This window comes from Cyprinus carpio, chromosome A13 (genome assembly GCF_018340385.1).
Source record: "Cyprinus carpio isolate SPL01 chromosome A13, ASM1834038v1, whole genome shotgun sequence".
Classification (NCBI taxonomy): domain Eukaryota; kingdom Metazoa; phylum Chordata; class Actinopteri; order Cypriniformes; family Cyprinidae; genus Cyprinus; species Cyprinus carpio.
The window spans coordinates 19,220,654-19,246,793 of record NC_056584.1 but is presented as its reverse complement, the minus strand read 5'-3'; the positions used below and the strand labels follow the sequence as shown (position 1 = coordinate 19,246,793).

At 35.4% G+C, this 26,140-nt stretch overlaps 1 protein-coding gene across 2 annotated transcripts in view; it reads right to left on the bottom strand.

Annotated features, from left to right (window-relative positions):
• Nucleotides 1-14,295: 14,295 nt before the first annotated feature.
• Nucleotides 14,296-26,140, bottom strand: part of LOC109055966 (protein jagged-2-like) — a 36,367-nt gene continuing 24,522 nt past the window's right edge. For both annotated transcript variants that reach the window (XM_042769207.1, XM_042769208.1), the window contains 16 exons: nt 26,004-26,050; nt 25,004-25,177; nt 24,763-24,913; nt 24,423-24,587; nt 24,196-24,309; nt 23,707-23,820; nt 23,513-23,626; nt 23,315-23,431; nt 23,078-23,105; nt 22,744-22,829; nt 21,975-22,088; nt 21,019-21,134; nt 19,970-20,224; nt 19,746-19,877; nt 17,979-18,132; nt 14,296-17,497 (listed from right to left, as the gene is read on the bottom strand). In XM_042769207.1, coding sequence (XP_042625141.1) covers nt 17,031-17,497; nt 17,979-18,132; nt 19,746-19,877; nt 19,970-20,224; nt 21,019-21,134; nt 21,975-22,088; nt 22,744-22,829; nt 23,078-23,105; nt 23,315-23,431; nt 23,513-23,626; nt 23,707-23,820; nt 24,196-24,309; nt 24,423-24,587; nt 24,763-24,913; nt 25,004-25,177; nt 26,004-26,050 — 2,348 coding nt within the window. In that variant the 3' untranslated portion in view covers nt 14,296-17,030. The remainder of the gene's footprint in view (nt 17,498-17,978; nt 18,133-19,745; nt 19,878-19,969; nt 20,225-21,018; nt 21,135-21,974; nt 22,089-22,743; nt 22,830-23,077; nt 23,106-23,314; nt 23,432-23,512; nt 23,627-23,706; nt 23,821-24,195; nt 24,310-24,422; nt 24,588-24,762; nt 24,914-25,003; nt 25,178-26,003; nt 26,051-26,140) is intronic.

Below are 26,140 nucleotides of genomic sequence, written 5' to 3'. Positions count from 1 at the left end.
TGCAGGGTTCATGTGCAGGAAACAGGCAAATGGCACAGGTACTCCTTTTTATGGGTGCTTTTAGTGTAAGTGCATACATGTGTGTGTGCTTGTGTGATCTGAGAAGAAGTGCATGTCCTGGCTTGCTGGTTGACCCAGGTCAGAAATCTCAAGGAATGCATGTAACATAAATTGGATATGTCTTTTTGATTCATTGGAATGTTTGCCTCAACCTAGCAGCCTTATTAAAAGGGAAAACGTTATTCAACAAAGCATTCAAGACAAGCAAAGCTGACTGGTGAAGGCAAATGGAGTGATATTTGCAGAGACCCAGCCCCCCTGTATCTGATCTCTGATGTTCAAATGTCATTAAAACCTAATTACAATTAAATAATAGTAATAATCAAATATAAATTAAAATATAATTCGAAATACCCATTAAACACAGAATTAGTTACAGGATTGTTTAAAACATATTTGATATGGCTCATTTGAACCATATAGCTCTAAAACCTTTGGTGCTGAGAGGGTCATTTGCATCAGTATTAAGTGAGCAAAGGCACACTGTGGGAAAAGTCAAAAGAAAAAAAAATGTAATCTAAAATTTTAACTTCTGAATTATTCAAGTAAATTATTCTATTTACTTATTCTATTTATTTTATTCTATACTCAAGTCACTGAATCAACCTAAATACATTAGTTTAAATCAACAAAAGTATTTTTTGGGGGGCCTAAATCAGGTAGAAACAGGAAGGGATTTTTTGCATGACGTAACTGTAATGACTGATATGTATTATCAAATTTGCGGTGCAGCATAAACTGGAGTATTGTGAGCCTTTAACATGTTTTGTCACACAACGTTTGTACAGAGTAATTGCTTAACAGGCATAGCTTATATATGCCGTACAAACAGAAGCAGTTAGTGTTTTCATAGTGATTTGAAGTGACTGGATGTGTGTCATATTCATGGTCACAGTCCTGACAGAAAATCACAGCTGTTGAAACACAAACACACACACACACACACACACACACACACTCACACACACACACACACACACACACACACACACACACACACACACACACACACACACACACACACACACACACACACACACACATACACTGAGGGATAAACAGAAAAACAGCACTGTCAAAGAGAGAATGTGTGTGTACATGATGCCAATTAGATAGAAAGAAAGAAATAGCGGGGGTTGTGTAAGCCTCTTTTTATGGTCAACTTTGACCCCTTCTCAGACAAGCAGCAGAACCCTAAAATAATAGACAGCAGAGACAGACAGAGATAATTACACCTTTACTGATTACTACTGTACCGATTCAGTGGATACTGAAAGCTCCACTGTGTGTGTGTGTGTGTGTGTGTGTGTGTTCAACATGTTCTAGCTACATTGCTGTTTTAAATGGATCCAACAACATTTAGCACATTAAAAAATGACTAAAAATTCTTCAGGCATTTAAAAATATTTGCAACCTTATTAACTCATACAGAGATTTCTGTCATTACAACTCTCGGAGAGTTTAGCATGGTAATATAAAAATAAAAATATGTCAGTGTGTTTGATCTTGGCGGAATAGATCTGCTTTGCTGTTGCTGCTGCAGAGCAAGTATAGAGACTTGCTACTGCCAGTACATTGATGACAACATTTCACTGTTTCTGTCTCCACCAGTGTTATTTTACTACAGTATTTGTATACTATTTTAGTATTATTGATGTTTTAATACTAGCTTTTACTTATTTTTAATAGTTTTATGAATAATAACAGGACTCTCTGCTTGTCTGTGTTTACATGCTCCAGGACAGACTATCTCTAGACTGTCCATTCATTAGTAGTGGGGATTTTTCAATGACTCTTTCCACAGGTTACATAGTCATGTCTGTGTATGGCTACAAGCGTCTATTTTTGTAAGTGAGTCACTGAATCTTTATTCAACTGATTCGTTCAACAACACTGATTCATTCATGATCGAAACAAAGAACAATAGGTGCTTCTCAAGTGAAATGACTCATCCTTGCTAGATATTAAGCCTGCCACTTCAGAGCAATTTTCGTTTTGCGTCCTTCATCTGGCCTATTTTGAAGGATACATCAGGGTTATCCTTCGTGGAAAATTTATTTCCCTATGTTATGCAACACAAAATAATATATATATTTTTGAGGTGAAGGCATTGTGTTTTCTTTTATTTGCTTGTACATGAATCAAATAATGCTTAACTATGTGTAATGTAAACCCATAGACAGTTGTCATTACCTGTACTTCATTCAAAGACTATAGAATATCCAAGACGTGTCACTCGTATATAATATATTCTCAATATAATATTTTTCAAATATTCTTCAAATTATAATTTTAATAGTATTTTTGCGCCATGCACCTGGAGACATTTATGATGTAGCCATGCACACTTGCTAGGCAGTCTCATTCTATCCTTTAATGCTGAGAAGGACTGGTCTAGGAAGGACGTATCCTTGCTAGGATGCTTGCTTCCATTTGTGAAGCACCCTTTCTTTATCGGTGAACCACTGAATCGTTCACTCAAATGATTCACTCAGAAGCACTGATTCATTCAAGAAGGTAAAACCGGCCAGTACTATGTACTGGTCGGAGACATGCAGCGATGAATTTTACCTTAGCTTTGTTTGGAGCTATTTTTATTGACTGGACGAAAATAAACTGGAAATGTGGGGCCTCATTTATAATACAGTATGTATATACATACAGATTAGATCTTAGAGTGTGCGTATGCTAAAATCCATTACAACATTCATATTTATAAAAACGGTCTTTGACATGGAAAAGTACTTACCGCCACATCAGGGTCTGAGCGGGCGTACACACTTTTTCTTGTGGCAAAGTCGGAGTACTGCAGTTAACTGAACATCTAGCTGCAATTATAATAAAAGCGGTGTGTGCAAGCACCGAATTTATCATAAACAACAAAGATGCAGTGTAAGAGATTAATTGTGTAGTCAGATTTTTAAACTGACCTTTTCAGTAGCCTAATGTTGAGAGTTCCTTACTCGTTTTCTGTAAACAGTTTATTCCATGTTTTTTTTTTATTATTATTTTATTTTACAACAGAACTTGTGAAGTCTTGATTTACAACTAATGCATTAAACTGACGCATGTCCGAATGTTTTGTCTTTGTAGCCTACAAGAATAGGCCTATGTCATAATGGTTTTAATATATTCTAGATTAGATTAGATTAGATTAGATTCAACTTTATTGTCATTTCACATGTAAGGTACAAGGCAACGAAATGCAGTTAGCATCTAACCAGAAGTAAGTACAGGATATACAGTGTCTACAATATGTTATAAATGTACAATAAATATACAGATAAGGCAGTACTATGGACATCAGATTTTTAAATACTATCAGCATTATATGCAGATAGGTGTACTATGAACATACTATACAGATGGATTAAGTAATAAGTGTATGTACACTATAAGCAGAAACTATGGACATCATTTACAGTAGTGCAATGGACAGTAAAAAAGTGCATAGAAAAATATTCCAGTGTGCAAATGGATCATTCAGTATTCTGGATGAACAGACAATAATGCAAATAATAACAAATGAACTGTTTTTTTGTTTTTTGTTTGTTTGTTTTTGTTTTGTTTATTCTATTCAATCACATTGTTAACTGTATTTATAATATCTGCTGCTTTGCTTCTGTGAAAATTAATAGAGACATTTGTGCTCGTCACTCTCAAGCATAGAAATTTGGATATTGGTGTGTGCTTTTTTATATGGTAGTGATATTAATTAGGGGGCGTTTACAAGGCAGAGGTCTGACACCAGTCAGCTGCGCACAATTTCAAGATAATTTGTGATTTATAAATGTCACATCTGGAAGAGAGACGTACACACGTGTTTTTGTGCCAAGTTCGTTTTCTCTGAATCGCACTAATGCACTTTTAAGAAATGATCTTAGAACAATTTTAGGACGGTTTATATGCAACATTTTATAAAAAGAGGCCTGTGGTGTCTATAATGTAAGTTACACAATATTATCTTATTTAATTATGCAGTGCTTGTCTTAGTAGAACATAATAGAATTCAAATCAACTCACTTCTGTAGTGTAAACTAAACATGTCTTCTACGGTAGATGTATTTTGACCAGTTTACAGCACAGGTCAGGATGAAAGAAGATTCCAAGAAACCCATCAAATAACCCAGAAGTTACTGTGTGCAATTTTAGCTAAAAAATGATAGACAGTACTGCCACATCCTCTTTTCTAGTGCCTTCTCTTTTCCTGGAGAGCTGCATCCACCCAACTTTGAGCAGTGAGAAACTATGTCTGAAAAATATTACTGACCAGGCTATGGATGGAGAGGACTATGAAAATATAAAATGTAACTACAAGCTGCAAAAGGTCAGTGTTTGTGTTAGTCTTTCAGTGATGTCCCACCAACTGTCACCTGCCTTTCTAGATTTATCCAATAGACTAGTGTTGAATGAAGCATTATCACAGCTGCATTTCATATGTGTCCTAGATTCAATCAGATATTTTGAGGGTTCTGAGGAAGCCCTCCATCATATTGAATGGATTTGAGATGAGAATGCACTTTAAAAGACTCCAGGTGTTTGGTGCTTGGGTCAATCTCAAAGCAAAAGATCCCACAGCTACTAATGTTTAAAAGCTTTATGCTGCCGTTTTTGCAGAGTTGAGACATACGGTGAGTGGGAACTGCCAGCAACATTATGACAATGCTTGGATTATGATATGACATAATTCTTTTTTTTTTATCTGATTAGATTCATAAAGTATAATAATACAGTCATCCATCCAAGTCATGTCAAACCTATTTACTCATACATAACGCAAAAACAGTACAACACACTTAATAAATGCTGATGAGGCATGAGAGATCCCTTTGTTTTTTATTTAAAAGGGAGAAAAAAGCTATGTTGAAATTTCAGCCTGTCAATTCTACCTGACGTTACTAAAAACTAACCAGCACAGTAGAGGATGCCCAATGTAAGCCTTCCAGCCCACTAAACATTTCTACTACTATTGCAAATAAATTGTAGGTCTCCAAGCATCATGTTCTCAAGTTCCATGAAAACACTGTAAGGGGTGTAAGAATGATAGAATCAGTACATTCTTTGATAAGATAGCAAGTGCTGATTTGAAAACCCCAGCGGTGAAATTCTGAGAGACATCAATGTCATGTTTTAGAGACTCTTTTGATTTTCGGTTCTTTGCCAAAGAGTGCATTAGTTTGCAGGGATGATCCTTGTCTTGCCTCTTGCCAAAAGGGAAAAAAAATCAGAAAACAAAGTATTGCAAGGTCCAGATTTGTTACTCACCTCACTTCTGCTTGCAGGAGCTTGAGTTTAATGTTTATATATTGGGCTGATTATGCTCTGTGAATTACAGAAAAAGAAATTAGATAAACAAGGACAGATTGTCACTTAACCATTTAATTGAAATATTGATAAAAGAACAAAGATATTTTAATAAGCAACACTCCATGTAGGGTGAATTCTTCCTTCTAGTAACATTACCATTTAAAAGCTTGGGGTTGATGAGATTTTGTTTGTGTTTGTGTGTGTGTGTGTGTGTGTTAATGTCAGTTGTGCTCACCAAGGCTGCATTTATTTAAGTAAATTACAGCAATATTATGAAATGCTATTCCAATTTAAAATAACTGTTTTCAAGTTTAATATATTTTAAAATGTATTTTATACCTGTTTTGGTGAAGGTGAATTCTCAGTTTGCCATTCAAATTTATTCAAACTCAGTTTTAAAAGCATAATAATAATAATAATAATAATTAAAATCTGTGCTGCATTTGCTGTCACTTTTATTATTTTAATTAATCCTTGATGAAAGTATTAATTTCTAAAAATAATAATAATTTCAAAAAATAAAAAATAAATAACTATTTTCAGGGGTTTTTCCCACACAGCTGTAGAAGAAAAAAAAGTGTAATTGAACTTTTGAATCAAATAAAATTTTCTGTATTATTCTTAATTTCATCAATATTTGTTTCATTTTTCTTAGGTGAAAATATTTAATAAACTATCTCTAGTTTTTTTTTTTTTTATCTTTTGTTTTTTTTTTTTTTGTTTTTTTTGGTGGTTGATGTTGTTGAATTTTGAGTCACACCCTGAGTACCTGTCATCTTAAAGTTCCTGTCGTGACGCATTATGAATGAAAACACATTTGTTCTCTTTCTCAAACACTCCCTACTTGCATGCAAAGTGCACATACGGACAAAGGGAATGGACAGTCTTTTGTTAATTTGGTTAGTTTCAGAATATAGATATTGAGTCATATCTCATAAGTAGCTTTGCAGTACATTAAGATAACAGATTTTTCCATCTTTTTTTTCAATCATTAGCCTATTTACATAATCTTTTTGAAAAATCCTTTGGAGTTGTGTGTGCGACCATGTCTGTCAGTAGTTGACCATCAGCTAAACTCCCTGCTGAGTTAATGGTCTTACCAACTCTCTTTGCACCCTCTGGGAGTAATGAATAGTCTGGATTTTTTTGTGACTTTTGATTAGTTAGTTTATGAACTTGGCAGTGGCCAAACATTATCTCAATTGTGTTATCATCTCAAACATTATCTCAAACTATAAATGTATAGTCCATAACTAACAAAACTTTTTGCTGCATCCTCTTTTTACTCATTTGCTCAGAACTGGCACATATTGCATACAGCAATATTGCATGTACCATTTACTCCTGTTCTTATTTTAGTTAGCTTAATGTTGATTGGATGGCTAAATGCAGAGTTGTAATACGTAACAGACACAAATGAGGGGTGGCAACATTTCAGATGCAACAGTCAATGTGTCACTACATTAATGTCACAGTGGCCCACCATTAGTGGTCACTTTAATGGGTCAGTTCCCTTTGAACTGATCTGGGTCCTCTAAGGATCCTTCTCAGGTGACGCATTCTGCAGTTACTAGTAATAATCCACGCAGCAGTGTGTGTTTATCTATGTGTGTTGGATGGTTTATTTTAGGACTGGCTCCATTACCAAGGCTGGGAAAAGTCTGCGTCTCATTGAGGGAGACAGTAGTCTGCCACACCCATTAACATTCGCACACACATACACACACAATCCCAGGCTACACCCCACAGCCTAGGGCCAGTTCCCAGACTCTGCCAGTGTGTTTCCATCTTACAGAAGCTGGTTAATGACAGACCCTAATGAAGACATGACTAACTGAAGACTTACAAGACTTAACTGATTTACAATAAATCAGTAAACCACTATAATACTCTCATCTGAGATGCACAGTAACACACCTCACACATACTTCCATGACTCCAGGGATAAACACTTGGGTAAATGATGACATCATTAAAGTGTATCCAGTATCAGTAGAGACAGGGAGTGAGAGAGTGTGTGTGTGCGTGCGCGTGCGTGCATGCGTGTGCGTGCGTGCATATACCGGAATGCAAACTGATTATACAATTTTGATTTAATTCTGCTACCTTCAATATGGGTTATTTGTACTGTGCAAATGTAGAATTTCACCCTTAAGTCAGTATGCAAATATCAACTGATCAGATGTTTTGCAGGTGGAAACATTTGTATTTTAGTTTTATTTATATAAAAAGCTTAATCAATGCCACAGTCTTTGCCACCATTTTTTTTTGTGTGTGTGTGTGTGTGTGTGTGTCTGTGTAATAAACATTTTTCTGTAATGGCATGTAATGTAACTTTGCACCTTCATTTTAGTGATTAAGTGAGGTTAATGAGTTTCCTTTGAAGAAACACACACATGCATATGTTCAGTGATCAGAAGTGGAACAGCTGAGGAATGACTGGACTCATCTGAGAGCAACAGCTGCAACCTAACTATTGCTAGAGATATGAGAGAACAGATACATGAGCACAGACACACACTACACTTACAAGTGACTCTGTAAGGTTATAGATTTGCAGCATGAATAAGAAGGACAATTATTTCCAAATCTTTTCTTAATTTCAAATATCAGAACAGCATAGCTGCAGCTTCAAGGGTCATGGCCAGATTCCCGGTGTTGGTGGAGTTACTGTACACACACTATCTGATATCTGTTTCAGAAGGACCTCCTACCACAAATGCATGGGTATGTGCCGTAGGTGCATATGTCTGTATGGAGGAAATTGACAAAGCTGCCAGTGTGTGATGAGATACACCATTTATTACAACTGATCTGTCTCTCTTCTGGTGAATTCAGCTAAAACAAATGCATGTGCAAAATGCACTTTGTATCTATGAGAAACCATCTACTCTGCTGCATTCTCACTGATTCACACTTGACACTTAAAGGAAAGTAGCCTGGAGCATTAGGTAGTTCAATGCTTTTCACAAAGGCAATTAAGATGCAGTGTAGTTTCTCAGTCTGAAAGTTTCTGACATTGAACCTGCAGCCCACACAAAGATACATGGATGCATTGCAATTCCATAAATATGTTTGCATAAAGACCAAAGGTAGGAGAACAAGCAATCTAACATTTGCTGTAACATAATACTTGTATTTGGAAAAAGCACACACTCTCATGGTTTGTTTATGTAAATGAGTAATGATTCATTGATAGGTTGACAGGGCAGCTGTCTGTATGACAAAAGACAGCTGCGTTGGTAAAGACAGCTGAACGATCACTCAAACACATGTATGTGCTCATAGACACACACTGCTCTTTACTTTGTTCGGTTTACAAAAACAATAAACATGCACCTTATCATACATGAGTAAAGGGTAAAGACTTCATAGTGTTTAATGTACAGTTACGTTGGAGATTTAGTAGAGCTTAATATACAAGTTTTAGTTTTTTATGGTTACTATTAAGATGCTTGTGAACAAACTGTTAATGAACCAACCCTATACATTACTGAAAACTGTGTATATATATATGTATATATATATATATATATATATATATATATATATATATATATATATATATATATATATATACACACATATATATATATATATATATATATACATATATATATATATACATATACATATACATATATATATATATATATATACATATACATATACATATACATATATATATATATATATATACATATATATATACACATATATATATATAAAACGTTAAGTATATATTAAGTCAAGTCACCTTTATTTGTAAAGCGCCTTATACAATACTGGTTGTGTCAAAGCAGCTTTACAGTGTCAAACAGGAAAATATGAGTGTCTAAGAGCAAACTGTTTATCTTGCTTTTCTTTTCTGCATTACTGTAAGGATGGATCCACCCTAAAATGGATAAAAAGAAAGGAAGAATTGCTTGGCTCATATTAATTATCTGGGATAGCACTGTATATATATATATATATATATATATATATATATATATATATATATATATATATATATATATATATATATATATAATTGAGTTTGTTCAGCATATCATTATTTGTTTAAACAAACATCTTGTAGTCTCATTGTACAAACCTAAATTAATTGCATGCAAACGTTTTTCTAAATTTAACTGAATTTAACAAGTTTGTTTAATTGCATACTGAAGGTAAATTTTATCTCAATTGTGTTCTCCAGACAAGGGCATTTTCTATAAATATCACTAACCCTGAGCTTTTAATCACTACACATCATCATCATCATCTGTGAGTAACTTCTACACCTGGTCTTGAATCACACAGATTCAGACACAGCCCCCTGATAGAGTGAAGATAGAGTGGTATGCTTTAACAATCTGTTATGAGTAGAGCTTCAGTTAAGAGCTGATCTTTGATCAGTTTTTCCCATTATCTAGCTAATCTACTCCATTACACATGGCAACTGTGCAGGCCTCATTTAGGAAGTGACCTTTGATGGAAAAGACTTGTGTTTGAGACTCTGCTGTAGCTGCACCCTCAGCACTATAGTAATTAAGTGGAGACAAGTGAAGAGAAGAGGGCCAGAGATGGTAAAGCACAGAATGAAAAAAAAAGATGAATTTGTTTTATGATCATTTTGTCATGTTTCATTTCACTGTTCAATTCACTTAAATGGGGTTGAGTGAGTGCTATTTGTTGCTTTAAATCGATCAGTAATTATTGAGCATGATCTGAACCGGGGGTGTAAAATGAAGATTTTATATAGTGTTCACTTCAATTTATGCACACAGATGTGGCAGAATAGAGACATAAGTGTATTCTTTTGCTTTTAGCTTTTTGACCAATAGAGGATCTAAGTCTACAAAGAATACAGACTTCAAAGCTGCATGTTTAGTAGTGTTGCAAAAAAGTAGATTAGACAGTATTTTAAAATATTTTGTGTTTATTATTTATAACTGACTATTTATTAGAAGTAGAATGTGACATCATAGCCTGTTGCAAAAATTTATTGCAGGTTCAGAAGAAATGTAAACTTCTCAAAGAGAAATGTGACCACACCTTTAGTGAGACATCTAAACTGTACAGCGGTGGGACGTCCAGGAGGAAGATTGAGACATGATACCACATGAATTCCCGTATTACCAAACTTCTAGAAAGAGAGACAGGGATATTCAAGTATGTAAAAATGTGCGTGCGTGAGTTTTGAATAGCAAACTGTTTATCTTGCTTTTCTTTTTGGCATTACTGTAAAGATGGATCCACACTAAAATGGAGAAAAAGAAAGGAAGAATTGCATAGCTCGTATTTATTATCTGGGATAGCACTGGATATGAGATCTTAATCGTGTCAGTAGAGAGGTGAACGTAACACCCTCTGTGTCAGGGCCTGGAATAACACAGGTCTTTTCTTGTTCTAACATCAAATGAAAATCACTCCAGCAGTTTTTTTCTAAATAAAAATTTAATTCAGGGTGTGGCGCGTATGTGTGTATGTGCACATGTTAAATGAGATCCGTGCTGCTACATGATTTTTGTAACCACAGATCAACTGAACACACACATGCTTGGATGCTTTTGCAAAGTTTACACTCATGACTGACAAGACCTTTGTGATTTAAAAGATTTCATTCACAGACATTGTTATTCAATTTGGACAGAATTTAAGTTATGTTACATCAACATTTAAGTTATATTAAATCGAGATTTGAGTATCTGTCTTAGGTCATACTCTTACATCTTGCTTTGGGCCAGTCAAATTGCTTCTTATACTTGAAACGTTGGTGGTGTCTTCTGTAACAGTCCTGGAGAATGATCTAGACATGCATGGTTCTTCATATATGGCACAAGGTAAGAGGGCAGATCAAAACATGCCCAAGAATGGGGAACAGGAATTTGATGATTAGTCTGTGTAATAATACAATCACTGTCCATTCACCTTCTCAGAAACTTCCCAAATATTTGTGGTTGATGCATATAGTGTTTTTTAGGGGTGCCATTTAACAATCATACAGTACTTCAGTATTTGGTTTTAAACCACAGTTAGTAATGAAAGTTTTAGGATGAGAGGAGATTCAGTTGGCAGCTGCTGTAGTTTTTTGCCAGCACTAGCTGAATGAAGTTCATTTGCGAGCAAGAGGAATTCTGGGATGTGTACTGTACAGTGCCAGCATGGAGTCTTAAACCCACAGAGGGTCTATAGCAGCTGTTTCCACAAACAATTAAGGTATTGAGACAAGTGAAATACAGGCATTGACTCATCTTTAGTCTCCTACTGGAAAACCAAGCATGGATCCATCAGTGTTTCATACACTAGTCTGCATTTACAACACTTCAACAGCCTCAACACACAGGCTTATAAAAGTATAAAAAGTCTACTTACAAAGCTTTGCATTGACTACAAATGTTATGTCAGGTCAAATAAGTACTGTGCTGACAGTTTTTTTCTTCTTACGAGTTCTCATTTCATTTATTATGTTGCCATTTCGACTTTATTTTTTGTAATGTTCAGATTTGATCTTTTTATCTAAAAATTGTATGCTGTGTTTGAGCATGTCTAGTATTTATTTATATTTTATATTATATTGCAGACTAGAAATGAATTAGGATCAGGCATAAAATAAGACATGAAAGCCAACAAACAAACAAACAAACAATTGAAATTATATAAAAAAACAACATACCAATATGCACTAAATAGAATTAAACCTCTAAAATGTGAATAACAATTTTTGTACATAAAAATAAACTTATAACATGCAAATGGCAACAGTTTTTAAAGTTGTTTTGAAGGCATATTCATAATATATTTATTTTTGTACACTGTGAACATATTGCTGGGATATTAAGGGTTCCCAGTATACTCTGCAGCATGAATATATTTTGTGGTTACTGTTATACTGACTTTAAACTTTTGTTGTTGTTTTGTAATTATGGTTAGTTATTTGAGGTGTTGTGATGTGAACAAAAACTGTTTGGCTGAAGGAGGCATCTTGCTTTTAGTGAATGTACAAATTAAAAATGAGAAAATAAAATGTTATATGACACTTATGCATCATATTTCCTTTTGTAGTATTTTCAGTTGAGTCAGTGATAACTTAATTTTGAGTGCAGAAAATTTTAAAGAAAGCTCAATTTACAGCATAGTTTCTGATTAATCTTTTTTTTCTCTGTCATTTTCTTTCAGCTTATAAAACAGGAATGTGAGGTGTACCTCAAGTTTCAGGTACTGAAGGCTGAGCTGCCAGTTGCCTGTTGGCAGCTTCCTCTGTTGGCAGAACAATTCAAATTCTTTTCTTTATGTCTGTGCATGCAGCTCAGATTTTAAACCTGATGCCACTGCTGACTCAGCAATAATTCTACAGCTTAGCATGGAGCTAACATCCAACAAATCAAAGTATGCTCGCTCATACACTCATGCCAAAGAACCTACATGTAAACCTTCTACTGTTGACATTAGCAGTCAAATACACTTTCATACAGTAAGCTTACCAGCACCTGCTCTTCCCATGAAGTATAAGTTATAGTACGGCCAGAAAAACACACTCCTGGAATAGATACCTTTCCACTACTACAGACGTGTTACAGGATAAAGTCATTTCAGCCCAGAGTTCAGACCATGCACCAGGCCACCTAACAGGACCTGATGGTGCAAAACCATAGATTGGTGCTCTTCAGCTCCAGTTCTGGAGGGCTAGTGTCCTGCAGTACCAATCCTAATTTAACCCAACTGTCTGTAATTTGCAATCAGTTTTGAACACCTTGATTTCAGGTGTGTTTGGTTAGGGTTAGAACTAAACTCAGCAGGACACTGGCCTTCTAGGACTGGAATTTAAGAGCCCTTGAAGTAGACGATTTAGTAAATTAAAATAAAAGAATGAAGATTCTGATGCTTTTTCAACTTTAGTTGAGCAACTTTGAGCATAAAAACATCTGCAAGGTTAAAAAGCTCAAAGTCCATTCTAAAAGGATATATTCTATTTTAACAGAAAACACTTTTGAAGAACTACAAAAACATGCTTCTTCCAGATATTGTTTTGACACACTTACTCATTTAAGTAATTCCTGCTCACAGGCAAGGCCTGCTTGAGCTGCACTAGAGAAGATGAAGAAAAAGAGCTGTTTTAGTAATATGTTGTCAACATGGTGAACAGATGCTGTTCACCTTTATCTGTGCTTGCAAAGTTTCTGCACGATCCTCTTGTTCATAAATATTCTCAGGGTCTGAATCAGACTCCAACTGGCATGGCAAAATGAATGCCATTGTTAATATTTACAACTGAGCAGATGAAACTTGTAGTTTTGATAATGAGAATGACACTTCTGAAACACGCTCTAACCGGCTCGCTAATAACTATGCACTGAGTCAGTTAACCAATCAGGGTACATTTCCTGTTTGAGACAGATTGGTAACAGAGGTGCTGCAATCTTGCGCTCATTACTTCAGTGTCTTCAGTGTCACATGATCCTTCAGAAATCATTCAGGAAACCTCTCAAGAATTTTCTTATTATTATCAATGATGAAGACAGTTGTGTTGCTTTTTTTTTAAATCTTGACTGGTTGTTTGCCAATGCTTTACAGCCTCATCCTCCAGAAAGATCCGGTAATCCAAGGTGAATAGTTTTGAAAAGAAATGGAGGAATTTTTTTTATGTGGGTGTATCTTTTTTTCCTTGGGAAATTAAAGCCCCAAGACCCAGGATGAGTTAGAACAGGTTAATCTTTAAGAGAGATGACACACATCGTTACTCTGACAGAGTCAAAACAAAACCTATGTTATCAGCCTCATCAACTCCATGAGGTTTCTTTTCTAGCTCTGTGGATTTCACTGTCATGGATGATGTCAGCAGGTGACAGATGAGGTGTGAGCTTGTGTTTTTGGGTCTACTTTTAAATAGAAGAAATAAATGAAGACATCACAAATGCTACATATGAAATAAAATTGTAAACCTCATAGGTACAAAAGTCTTTAATAAATACTTGTTGGGAAAATCAGACAGATTTAACAAATGAAATGCCAGATTCAGAATGAGCATCAGTGCATGCAGAACTAATCACAGCCAGTAATGTGATGTATCTTTTTTCATGTTATGGTAGTGTTTCAATTCCTTTGTATTATAATAATGAAACTTGATGTATAATGTGACATGATTCAGAATGTAAATCTGAATTACTGTCACATTTTAATTTTTATAGTCAACTGATATATATTTTTCTGTGCACTAAAGACACCAAATAAAACACAACAATGAAAAAACATAAATTGTTCCCTTCATTCAGCCACAGCAACATGCACTGATAAAACTTTTCTCACCTTCCAAAAACCTTGCATTTGCATTGCATTTGATTTGACCCCAATCAAATATGACAGAACAAATAACATCATGAATAAAGGAGGGGAAAATACCCCAGCCACCCCAAACAAGGGATGATTTCAGATAACATAAATCTTTACTCATAGTGTTCTTTTGAAAAATGGTATTATAGTAATATAGTACCATTTTATAAATATAAAATCTGATTTTCAACACAATACTCAGACAAAAGATACGCTTTGAACTCAAGTGTTTTCTGTCTTTGACGTGGGTCAATACTCTGGTCCATTTGTGGTTCATTTTGAATTGTAGCATAATAACAAGCAATTATGTTCTGAAAACATTAAAAAAAGAAAAAAAAAATCTTCCAAAGTCTTCCAACATCCAACTTAAAAACCAGACAGTCTAGGACACTAATATAAACACAATCGCTTGAAAACGAAATGTTGGACTTTTCTAAGGAGAAAAAAGTTCCACTCGAACATGCAGCATATTTCTTTGAAGTCTTCGAGTCTTTCTCCTATGAATTACTATAGACCTTCAGAAGAAGTCAGCATTTGATCAATGGCAAAACATTCTTTCAGCATGGTCAATGTGTAGTCGACATTCATTAGGAAAGTCATAAAAACAACACAGATAATCTATTCTAACATGAAAATAGATCATCTATCATTTAAAGTATTTCTTAAGTCCCCACAGATAGACTACCAACCTGTGGCCATTTTACATATTTATATATAAAACATTTTCTGACCAACATAAATAAAGGAATGACACTGTTGAAAAGGAGAGCGACTGAAGGAGAGAATAAAAAAAGTAATAATTCTAAGAAAGACAATGATAAAAAAAGTGTCACATAATTTACTAAACTCAAATATACACAGCTATGTCTTTTTTCACTATTTACATATGTACATATGAATATTTTTTCAATGTAATGAATTATCTCTCAGTGATTAAAGAACTAAAATCATCGTCGCCTACTGTGTGACCAAAAACCTAAGTGTTTTGGGACAACACAATAGTGTGTTGACTGAAGTGGCCCTTGATTCTTTACATCCTGACTGTTCTGTTTAAATGTTTCTGACTGTTTCTGTTTAATTGTCATGTGTAAAGAAAAAAAAAAGCAATTATCAGAGATTATCAGTCAGAATACTCTTACTATCTGGACTGAGTACCAATTCCTAAAGAAGGTGAATTGCAATATAAAAAAGTAAGCCTTTTATACTTAACAGTATCTTATTTCACCCAAATATTAAACTTTTGTCTTTATTTAATCACCCAAATGCTGTTTTCTTTTCTTTTCTGTTTAATAAAAATGAATGAGGACTGAGGTTGTCGAGCTCTGTTATTACAAAAAAGCACCTTAAATATGTCTTAAAAATTGATGTTTCTTTAAAAAGTCTTCTGATGTCATAGAACAGATTTGTGTGAAGTACAAACTTCAGTCGTTATTCACATAATATCTTGATATCTGCCCTTGATCTCTTTGATGAGAGTGCTAGAGATTGTCTGATTCATGAACAAATCATTCTTTTGAGTTGGAGCTTTTCAATTAATCAGTTGATCCAGTTCAACTCTAAATGGTCTGGTTTTCAAACTCAATGACAATGGTTAAAAGCCCAACAGAAGTTAAGATATTAGTGAATAATGTGCGTTCTGGTCTGTTCATCACACAAAGCTACCATATGGCTCCAGACGACTTGGAATATAACATAGCAATTTTATGATACTCTTATGATACTTTTCATTCCTTTTGAAGCTTGAAATCTCCAGGTTTTGTTTGACTTCCTTTATGTAACTTTGTGTTACACAGAAGAAAAAAGTCATACAGGTTTGGAATGACATGAGGGTGAATAAATGATAACAGAATCTTCCTTTGGGTGAACTATGCATTTAAGTGTGTCTATAGCAAGTATTAACAAAAACAAGAACCAACATATGTGCATCATTATGAAAAAAAAAAAAAGGTAAGCGCTATCGTGACGGTTCAGTGAGGCACTTGTGTATATATACCTCTGGAAGGTTTAACGGCTTCTAACACTTAACTTTGGGCAGGTCTGGACATAATCAAAAACACTTTAAAGTTGCCTATCGCTGATTCCTCCTCAGACCCAAGGTTCAAAGGTCTCGCCACAGTTCACAAGCATAATCTTAAAGTTCAGCTTTGGGTAAAAAAGTCCTTCTTTTCAAGAAAAGTGAGTGCAAGTGTTAAAAAAAAAAGGATTTTGAAAACCATTCTTTGAATGTCGCATTTGCTGCACAAATCCCTGTTTCATTTGACTACACAATGATGAAAAAAAATGAAAAGCCCAGAAGCTTTCAGATCAGACAGCAAAAAAATACTTATATTTTTCCAGTTTGTCTGGTACTTTCATACGTAATGATCTTTCGTGTGCTCGCTTAATCGCTCGTTCACATTGTTCTTGCAGCGGTTGTCTTTGCTGCTGTAGTGTGTCCTCGTTGGCTGATTTTGGGCTGTAGTGTGAATAGTGTACACTGCGTCCCCTTTAGTGTACGCAAGAGATGAGCACTTATGCAGAACCAGCCCTCTGTCACTCTCTTCATCTCCCTCTTCCTCCTCTTCCTCTCTCTCAGCTCCGTCTCCAACCCGATCCAGAGGGTAAAACAGGTTCTTGTTCTCCTGCAGCGGGTCTGTGTTGTCTTTCTGAGGCGTGCGAGTGTTCAGTAGTGTCCCGCGCTGGTTGTTGATGCTCTCCTCCATCTGCGTGTCCTCTCTTTGTCTAGCTTTCCTGCGTCTTCTGAACCACCAGATGCAGACGATGACACATGAGATCCATAATACCACAAACAGCACACACAGCAATGGGATGAGGTAACCTGTAGAGAGAGACATAAAAACAAAAACTTATTCACTACCATTCATTTTTTTAAAGGAATTAATATTTTATCAAAAATAAATGGCTCAAAAATGATGTATTGCAGTTTCCTCAAAAAAAAAAAAAAATTATGCAGCACAACTGTTTTCAACACGATAATAAAAATTGCTTCTTGAGCATCAAATCAGCATATTAGAATTATTTCTGAAGGATCATGTGACACTGAAGCCTGGAGGAAAGGCTGCTGAAAATTAAGCTTTGCCATCACAGGAATAAATTACATTTTTAAATAAATAAAAATAGAAAACATCTTACCAACCCCAAACTTTTGGATTATTATTGCTATTATAATTTATACATTTAAATTATTTTATAAATAAACTATATAAAAATAATAAATTAAATCATAATTATTTTAGAAAATGATTAATTATGTTAATCGATTTATGTTATTATGTCTAAAAGAGACACATCTGACTCACCGACTTGAGGACGCGGGTCCTGAGTGTCAACTCTGACCTCTCTTACAGCCAACAGTAACGTGCTGTTGTGAGGTTTGGACAGAACATCAATGATGGAGCGGACAACATCCTGTATCTGAGCTTGTCTCTCAACAACAGTGTTTTGCTCATATGACTGTGGAAATCAAAAAGAAAAAGAGCAAATTAAAATTTACAAAGACTCAAGTCCTTTCTTAGCTATAGTCCTGATGTTTTAATTACATTTACATAATTATCTCACTTACAACAACAACAACAGAGTCAATGTAATGATATTTGGCCCTAAAAAGACAGTACACAATGGTGGAATATATCTATGAACAGTCAAAAAAAAAAACTAAGAGACAAATTGGAAAAGACTCAGCACACACAACCTCACTACTGAAACAGGCAGACACAGGAATAAAAATTACGACATCCAGGAAAAATGTAACCACAAAATAAAACAGATAAATCATACTTTTTATTATGTAGCAAGCAATGAGAAAGTCCCTGTCCTATTAGGATAACTAACAAGGGAAAATCTAATTTGAATCTGGAAATAAAATTTTGTGAAGAAATAACATTACTTCTTTATTCCCTTTGATTTTATAAGAAAGCATACTAAAATCAAAACTAAAAAAAAAAGGAAAAGTACAGTCAGAGAAAAGGGAAGGAGTAATGATGGAGACATACTGGAATGACAAAGACAGAAAGAAAATAGGATGAAAGGAATTTAGAGTGAGGAAGGAAAAAAAGAATGGCTGGATAAGAAATGAAAGAAGTTAGACCTGACTGGGCAAGTTATTCACCTTTCCCTTAAATTTCATGGCCAGCCACATGTAATTTGTCTGTGGTAATAGTCAGGGTATAACCACGCTGGAGTCCACGGGGGACGTCCCAATGCTGGGCTTATAACTTCAGAACAAAGCACAGTCTTTTGAGAGCTCACACCATAAAAGGTTACTGCTCCTTTTCCAGAAAACTTTCAATGTTACAACATAAATCTTAACAGCATTACAACATCACAGAAAGAGAAGAACTAAGATTCTGGCCATTAAGGGCTTAAAGTAGTAGAGGGCCAGACCTTTCCCCAAGAGTCTGCATTACTACGGCAATGGTCTCAGAGTGAGTGAAGGAGATAAAAAGAGAGAATGACCAGAGTGTGTAGAGCAAGACAGGTGAGGTATGTTAAAGGTGAAAAGCTAAATTTTTGATATGAAAGAAACATTTAGATAAGAGAACTGAAAGAAAGCCAGTCTTGAATTCACAAAAGGATCAGTTCTCTTTGGAAGCTGTTTGACTGTGATTTAAAGGCTGCTTTTTAAAGAAGTGCAAACTGGAAGAAGGACATGGAAATGTTTTAAAGGAGAGATGAGACGGAAAGAAAGAAATAAACACTTCAAAGTGAAGGAAAACAGATGGTTTCAGGAAGAGCATGTTACTGGATGAAAAAATTCTGTATTTTGATGCACAGTGTTTTACACTGCCTTCAAGTTATTTTAGAGTAATTCATTTTATGAGATACGCAGACATAAATGTCACCACAGTTGTGTTTATCAGCATGAAACTTGGGATTTTCTTCAAGGCCCAACTTTTCAAGTAAAAAGTTTGTATTTGTTGGGATTTGAAAATAGCTTCTAATAAAATCTTGTTATATGTCAAGATTTGTTCCTTTTTTCTTAGCGGCTCTGAGACTGAACATGAGTACTGAGCAGATGAGGTAATCTTATAGGATTAATGACTGATGATTAAAGAAAGTTAGCTCACCATAGCAACCTCCACTGCATTTTGGTTGGAAGGTGATTGGTCACAAAGAATGTAAAGGGTGTGGTCTTTGGCCAGGGTTCGTGTGATTGGCAGATACGTTAGCTGTGTGCAGACACCTTCAGCAGTAGTGCCCTGTTAAACAAACCCAAAACATTTTGATTGGAAAAATCAAGTGTATCTGAAATAAAGAGCTGTATATATTTCATCGATCTGTCTTTCTTTACCTGCGGGATGCTGTCAGAGTCAAATACAAGCGTGACACGAGCACAGTTGTCATCTAGGTAGCCATTGTTGGGTAGGCACGGAGTGCTGAAGGGCTGTAGATGTTCACGAGTGGAGCATACACCCAGATGATGGCATGGTGGATGAAGGCAAGACAGGAAATGATGCTCTACACACTCCTGTCCTAGTGGACACACGGGGCGCTGTAGCTCACCAGAGTCTGACTGCAACAAGCAGGGTTGACGGCCACAATGCACCTGTTGTCACAATAAAAAAAATCTTAATAATGAATCAATATCTACATGGAGCTAAATAATAAATAAAAATAATAATGAAAATTAAAAAAAGAAATGATAACATAAGTCGTGGGTTCGAGTCTCAGTACAAGTCTCAGTACCAGCAGGAATTGTAGGTGGGGGGAGTGAATGTACAGCGCTCTCTTCCACCTTCAATACCACAACCGAGGTGCCCTTGAGCAAAACACCGAACCCCAATTGCATTGTGTGTGTACACTTGGATGGGTTAAATGCAGAACACAAATTCCGAGTATGGGACACCATATTTGGACACACATCACTTTAATATATATATATATATAGAATGTGAAAAATTGATGTTGCCTGTATAAGTGGAAAAGGAGAAAGTAGTAGCCTTAATGGGGGGCCATATATATATATATATACACATATATATATATATGAGATATATATATATATACATATATACATATATATATTATATAACATATATACATATATACATATACATATATACATTATATACATATACATATACATATATATATATATACATATACATATATATATAATATATATATATATATATATATATATATATATATATATTATATATATACATACTTGGACACACATCACTTTAATATATATATATATATTATGTTTATGAGATTAAACAAAATTGAACTAAATTATTTCCTTAATGAATTTTCACCTTTTTAAATTATTTTACACTGCATGTGACTGCAATTGGTAGTACAGTAGCACAGTCTGAGGTGGATTATTGGACTCACTTTAGTGCATCTGATGTTTCCGTTCATGCACTGACAGCTGTTGCACCCATCCTCCCAACGATCACCATGATGAACCTGCAACCCAGAGTGATCGCATGCCTTTCCAACGCCAATAACTACAGATGAAGAGAGATGAAGAGGAACACAGTGAAAGAAAAATAGATCAGATCATGAACATTACAGGTGTTTAAAAGTTTGGAGTCAGTAATTTTTTTTTTTTTATTAATATTTCTATTCAGCAGGGATTCATTAACTTAATCAAAAGTGGTTTTGAACTTTTTATCCATCAAAAAATCCTAAAACAAAATTATTTGGGTTTATACAAAATTGATTAAATAAAAGCACCAAAATAATTCATTAGTTTTTACAAAATTGATTAAATAAAAGCCACTGGTTTCAGCTTTGCCATCATAGAAATAAATAACATTTTAACATATATTAATATAGAAAGAGTTATTTAAAATTGTAAGAATATTTCACAGTATTAATATTTATGCTGTATTTTTGATCAAATAAATGCAGTGAGATGGAGCACTAACCTCCATTATATATTGTACATAACTGAATGTTGCAGTGTAAGCCTATCTTACAATAATATGCATCAAATAAAAAAATGCCATCCCATCATTTCAATAAATAAATAATCATAACATTTTACTCAATGCATTTTAATTTGGAAGGGACAATGAAACATTTAGCTGAATGCATTTCTGTTTTTTTTGTTTGTTTGTTTTTTAAAGCATATTTTACTTTTTTTCCCCACACAAAAGTTATCAGAGCCCATGCAGTGCCACCACAGGCCCCTGTTGAAAGCCACTGAAACAGGCAATTTAGTCTAGTCCAGTTTTGTTTGGCCGAAGTTAAGGTGGGCTCACATGACAGTAGACAGCAAAGATATTCAACACTTCATTTCTCATAATGCAAACAAGTAGGGTGGTCTGTCAGTGGCAACTCACACTCCTGGCAGCGTGGTCCAGCTCGTCCCGTGGGGCAAAGACAGCGATATCCATTAATCTCATCCACACATGTGGCTCCATACGAACAGGGAGAGGACTGACACTCATCTATGTCTGAGATCGAGTGAGTGACAGAAGTAGAGTGTTAGTCTGAATGTATTGAAAGTAGCATCAGATCTATTCTTCTGTATTGTGACATACATCCGAGTGAAATGGCTCATTGAAAAAGGAAAAAAAAAAAATGCAGGATGAGGACAATTCAGTTCATTGGTTTTTGATTGGATTGAGGCAGATATGAATGCCAGCTTGCAGTTGAATGTAAGAAACCATATGCCACCAGAGAGAAGTCTGTCATTTCACAGGAAGATTAATATTTGATTAAAAATTATGAGCTCAATTTTTTTTTCAATAAAACATATGCATCAATGAATTGTTCACAAATAGAATTTTCATTTAAAATGCATTTTTTAAAACAGATTTTTAAAAATGTTTCTATTTATCTAATTTCCTCCATGCTTTAAAGGCAAAATGTGTAATTTTTACTCAACACGTTGCACTAACTGAAATGTCTGTGTTCAAACTGGTTTTCCAATCATTCCACTTGTAAATTAATATTTAATATTAATATTTTTATATAAATGTAAAGTAAAAGTATTTTTTAAAAGTTTTAATAATAAAAACCTGTAGGGAATGTAATGTCATGAATATTCATACTCCTTGCTGTTTCGCTAAATCATATTCAGAGATATTTGCATATTTATCTACTCACTGATGCGACAGTCAGGTCCTGCAAATCCATGTGCACACTCACAGCGAAACCAGTTGACCCCGTCCACACACTGTCCCCCATTATAACTACAGAAAGAGAGGGACAGAGAGACAGCATCTGAGTATTACGAACTTGATCTGACCAGATTACCAAAATCCATTAACTAGTTGCTTTACTTAGCCCACGTTAGCTGTATGGGTTTAGAGACATTTATATTCTATATTCAGATTCAAAAGTTCAGCCAAAGTTTTGTGAGTGAGTTGTTTACGGGACTGATTGTTTTGTTCTCTTTTCTGTACTTTTCTTCACTTACGTTATCTGTTGCATCACTTACCATGGATGAGGGTTGCAGTCATCAACATCTGAAAACAGAATGAAAACATCTCATGAAGATGATATATCAGGACTAGGCCTGTCAGGGCAAATCACGGCATGCCAGTACATCCCAAAAACCCAATCACAGGTTTACACATGGGAGTATTTACATTTACACATCCACAAGGTTTAGATGGCAGATATTTTGGGAAAAGAGGGAGAGTTGGAAGAAATTCATAAGTGGGCGTGGCCTTACCTTGAGCACAGGTAGACCCCTCCCATCCATCCTTACAGATGCAGGTGAAGACGCTGCCCCCTCCAATACAAGTCCCGCCATTTAGACACGGACCAGATTCACAAGAACTGTTCATGGCTAGAGAGAGAGAGACGGAGATAGTCAGAAAAATATAGACTACATGAGGCCAACATGGAGGTGTTCTGGTTTCTATCTCACCTGTGTTACAGGTACTGCCACCCCAACCAGAGGAACACGCACATCGGAATGAGTCTCCATGATCATAGCATGTTCCTCCATTAGCGCATGTACTGGAATCACACTGACTGTCTCCTGTAACAACAAATCTACTTTGAGTACAAGTACATACAGTTAGATGCCTGAAATGAAAACTAAAACATACATTCACTTACGTGAGTTACACATCTTTCCTTTCCAGTTGTCAGTGCAGCGACAGTAGAAATCATTCAGCAGATCAATGCACATACCTCCATTTAAACAAGGCTCACCGCTACACTCGTTCACCTCTGAAGAGAAGATTATAATTACAATTAGAAAAGGTTATACATCAATCGCGGTTCTATATGATATACTATATGCTAGACCCTGTACTAAAGCAGACTCAGATCAGCATTGCCAGATTTTTCTTGCTAGAAAAACAAGCAAACTGTATTGAGGAAAGAAGCTCAAGGTTGGTAAATTTCAGCAAGACTGTATTTATTTGATCAAAACCATAATACAGTGAAATATAAAAATTTTTAAATACTTGTTTTCTCTTTGAAAATATTATAAAATATCATTTTTGTGGAAATAAATCTCTCTCTAGGGACTAGATGTGTTTAGAGTTCCACTACTATTAAGAGACAACAGCTAAGTTAAGCATGAAGAACTGATATTTTTACCCAGCTCACAGAGTTGCCCGTCAAAGCCATCAGGACAGACACAGCGAAATGAGTCAATGTCATCAATGCATGTTCCTCCATTCTGACAAGGAGATGATGCACAGTCATTTATATCTGAGTGAGAAATTAGAAAGAAACCCCCATTAATGGATGTGTTTGTGTACTGTATATACTGCTTATAAAGCTTTAATAAAGGTTTGTGTTTTAATGTGCGTAATATTACTCACTCTCATGACAGTATGTCCCAGTGAATCCTGCTTGGCAGGCACAGGTGAAGTTTCCTCCTGACTGACTGATGCAACGCCCGTGAGGACCACACACATTTGATAAGATGTGCCAAACTGCTTTTGCTGTGCCATTAGTTGTCACGGCAATAGTACAACTGTCAATCACTAATGAGGAAAAAGAACACCATCCAAAACAAAATTAACCAAATATTGGCATCATAGTGTATGTGTAATATCAGCAACTTTATCTAGTGCATTCCTTGCGAATCACACAGCGCTGTGCTCTACTAATTGAAACATCATACATTTTAAGAGGACTTCAGTGAGGTAATTTGTCTACCTTGGCAAGTGCTGATCTTGCAGTGGTCTCGCAGCTGACTACATGTCTTTCCCTCATATTCATCTGCGCAGGCGCAATAAAAATCTCCCTGCATAGAGTGACACTGGCCTTTATTCTGACACGGGTTTGGACTGCATAGATCCACCTGCACCTACAGAGAGCGCGAGAGACAGAGAGAGGAAATGAGCGACTGAGGAAGAGAAAGGTCTTTGTGTGCTTTCTATGTAATTATTGACCTCACCTCACAGTTGGTTCCGGTGTATCCGTACAGACACTCACACTCATAACCAGTGGCCAGTGAATGGCAGCGTCCACCATTTTGGCAAGGGGAGCTGGCACACCTGCTTTGCTGCACTTCGCAGTGTCTTCCCATGAAGCCTGGCTGGCACTGGCACACGTAACCATGACGACCATCCTAACAAAAACACACAGAGGTGGAGATGATTCGCAGGTGTGCAGGGCAGAAGCCCAAGAAAGCTTGTAAAATTCAGGGAGCAAATAACCAAGAAATGATAACTCACTCCAATTTAAATTCCATTACATGGTATTTTCTTAAGGGGATAGTTCACCCAAAACTGCACTAAGAAATTACTTACTTTTCTCTGAGGAACACAAAAAATGGTATTTTGAAGAATATTGATAATCAAACCACCTGAGACATTTCTCAGAAGAAAATAAGGCATACAGATAACAATCCCTTTAAGAATAACTGCATCCCCCAAATATGCTTAATTATCTAGGGAGCAATACCTATTAAATTTCTTTTTATCTTTACCAATTGCATGCTCACACTTGACAACATCTATTGAGTCCTTGAGAACAGAAGAAACATGCACAATTTGCTATCCTTAATCTCCATAAAAAGTGTAACTTTTGAGTTTAAGTTGTTCGTGGTTTATTTCAGTTTATTTCATTTTAGTTCTGCTATTATTACAAAAAAAACAAACACTTTTCTTACAGTAGCAACATCAAAGGTAATAACTATCACAGAAATGTTAGAAAAGGCAGAAAGGGAGGAATTCACTAATGTCTATAAATTCAGTAATGGATCTGGCCTCTAATTGCATTATTTAGTATTTGCACACACTGTCTTGTTTACCTAATTAAATTACCTAAATCTGAACAGTGTAAAGAAACAGAAATGTGCACTGTTCTGAGTGTTAGCTGTGGAGGATGCAGCGCAACTGATTGAACCCAGAATTTCTAAATAGACATGCCAAATAAAACAGGCATATGCCTACCTGACATGTTCCTCCATTCTGACACTGACCGTAACAGCTGTTGACATCTGTAAAATAATCATCAACACAATCAGCACAACATTCTGGTCCAAAATGTGTAAAAACACAAAGAAAAAAGAAGAAAACAGGAGATCAAA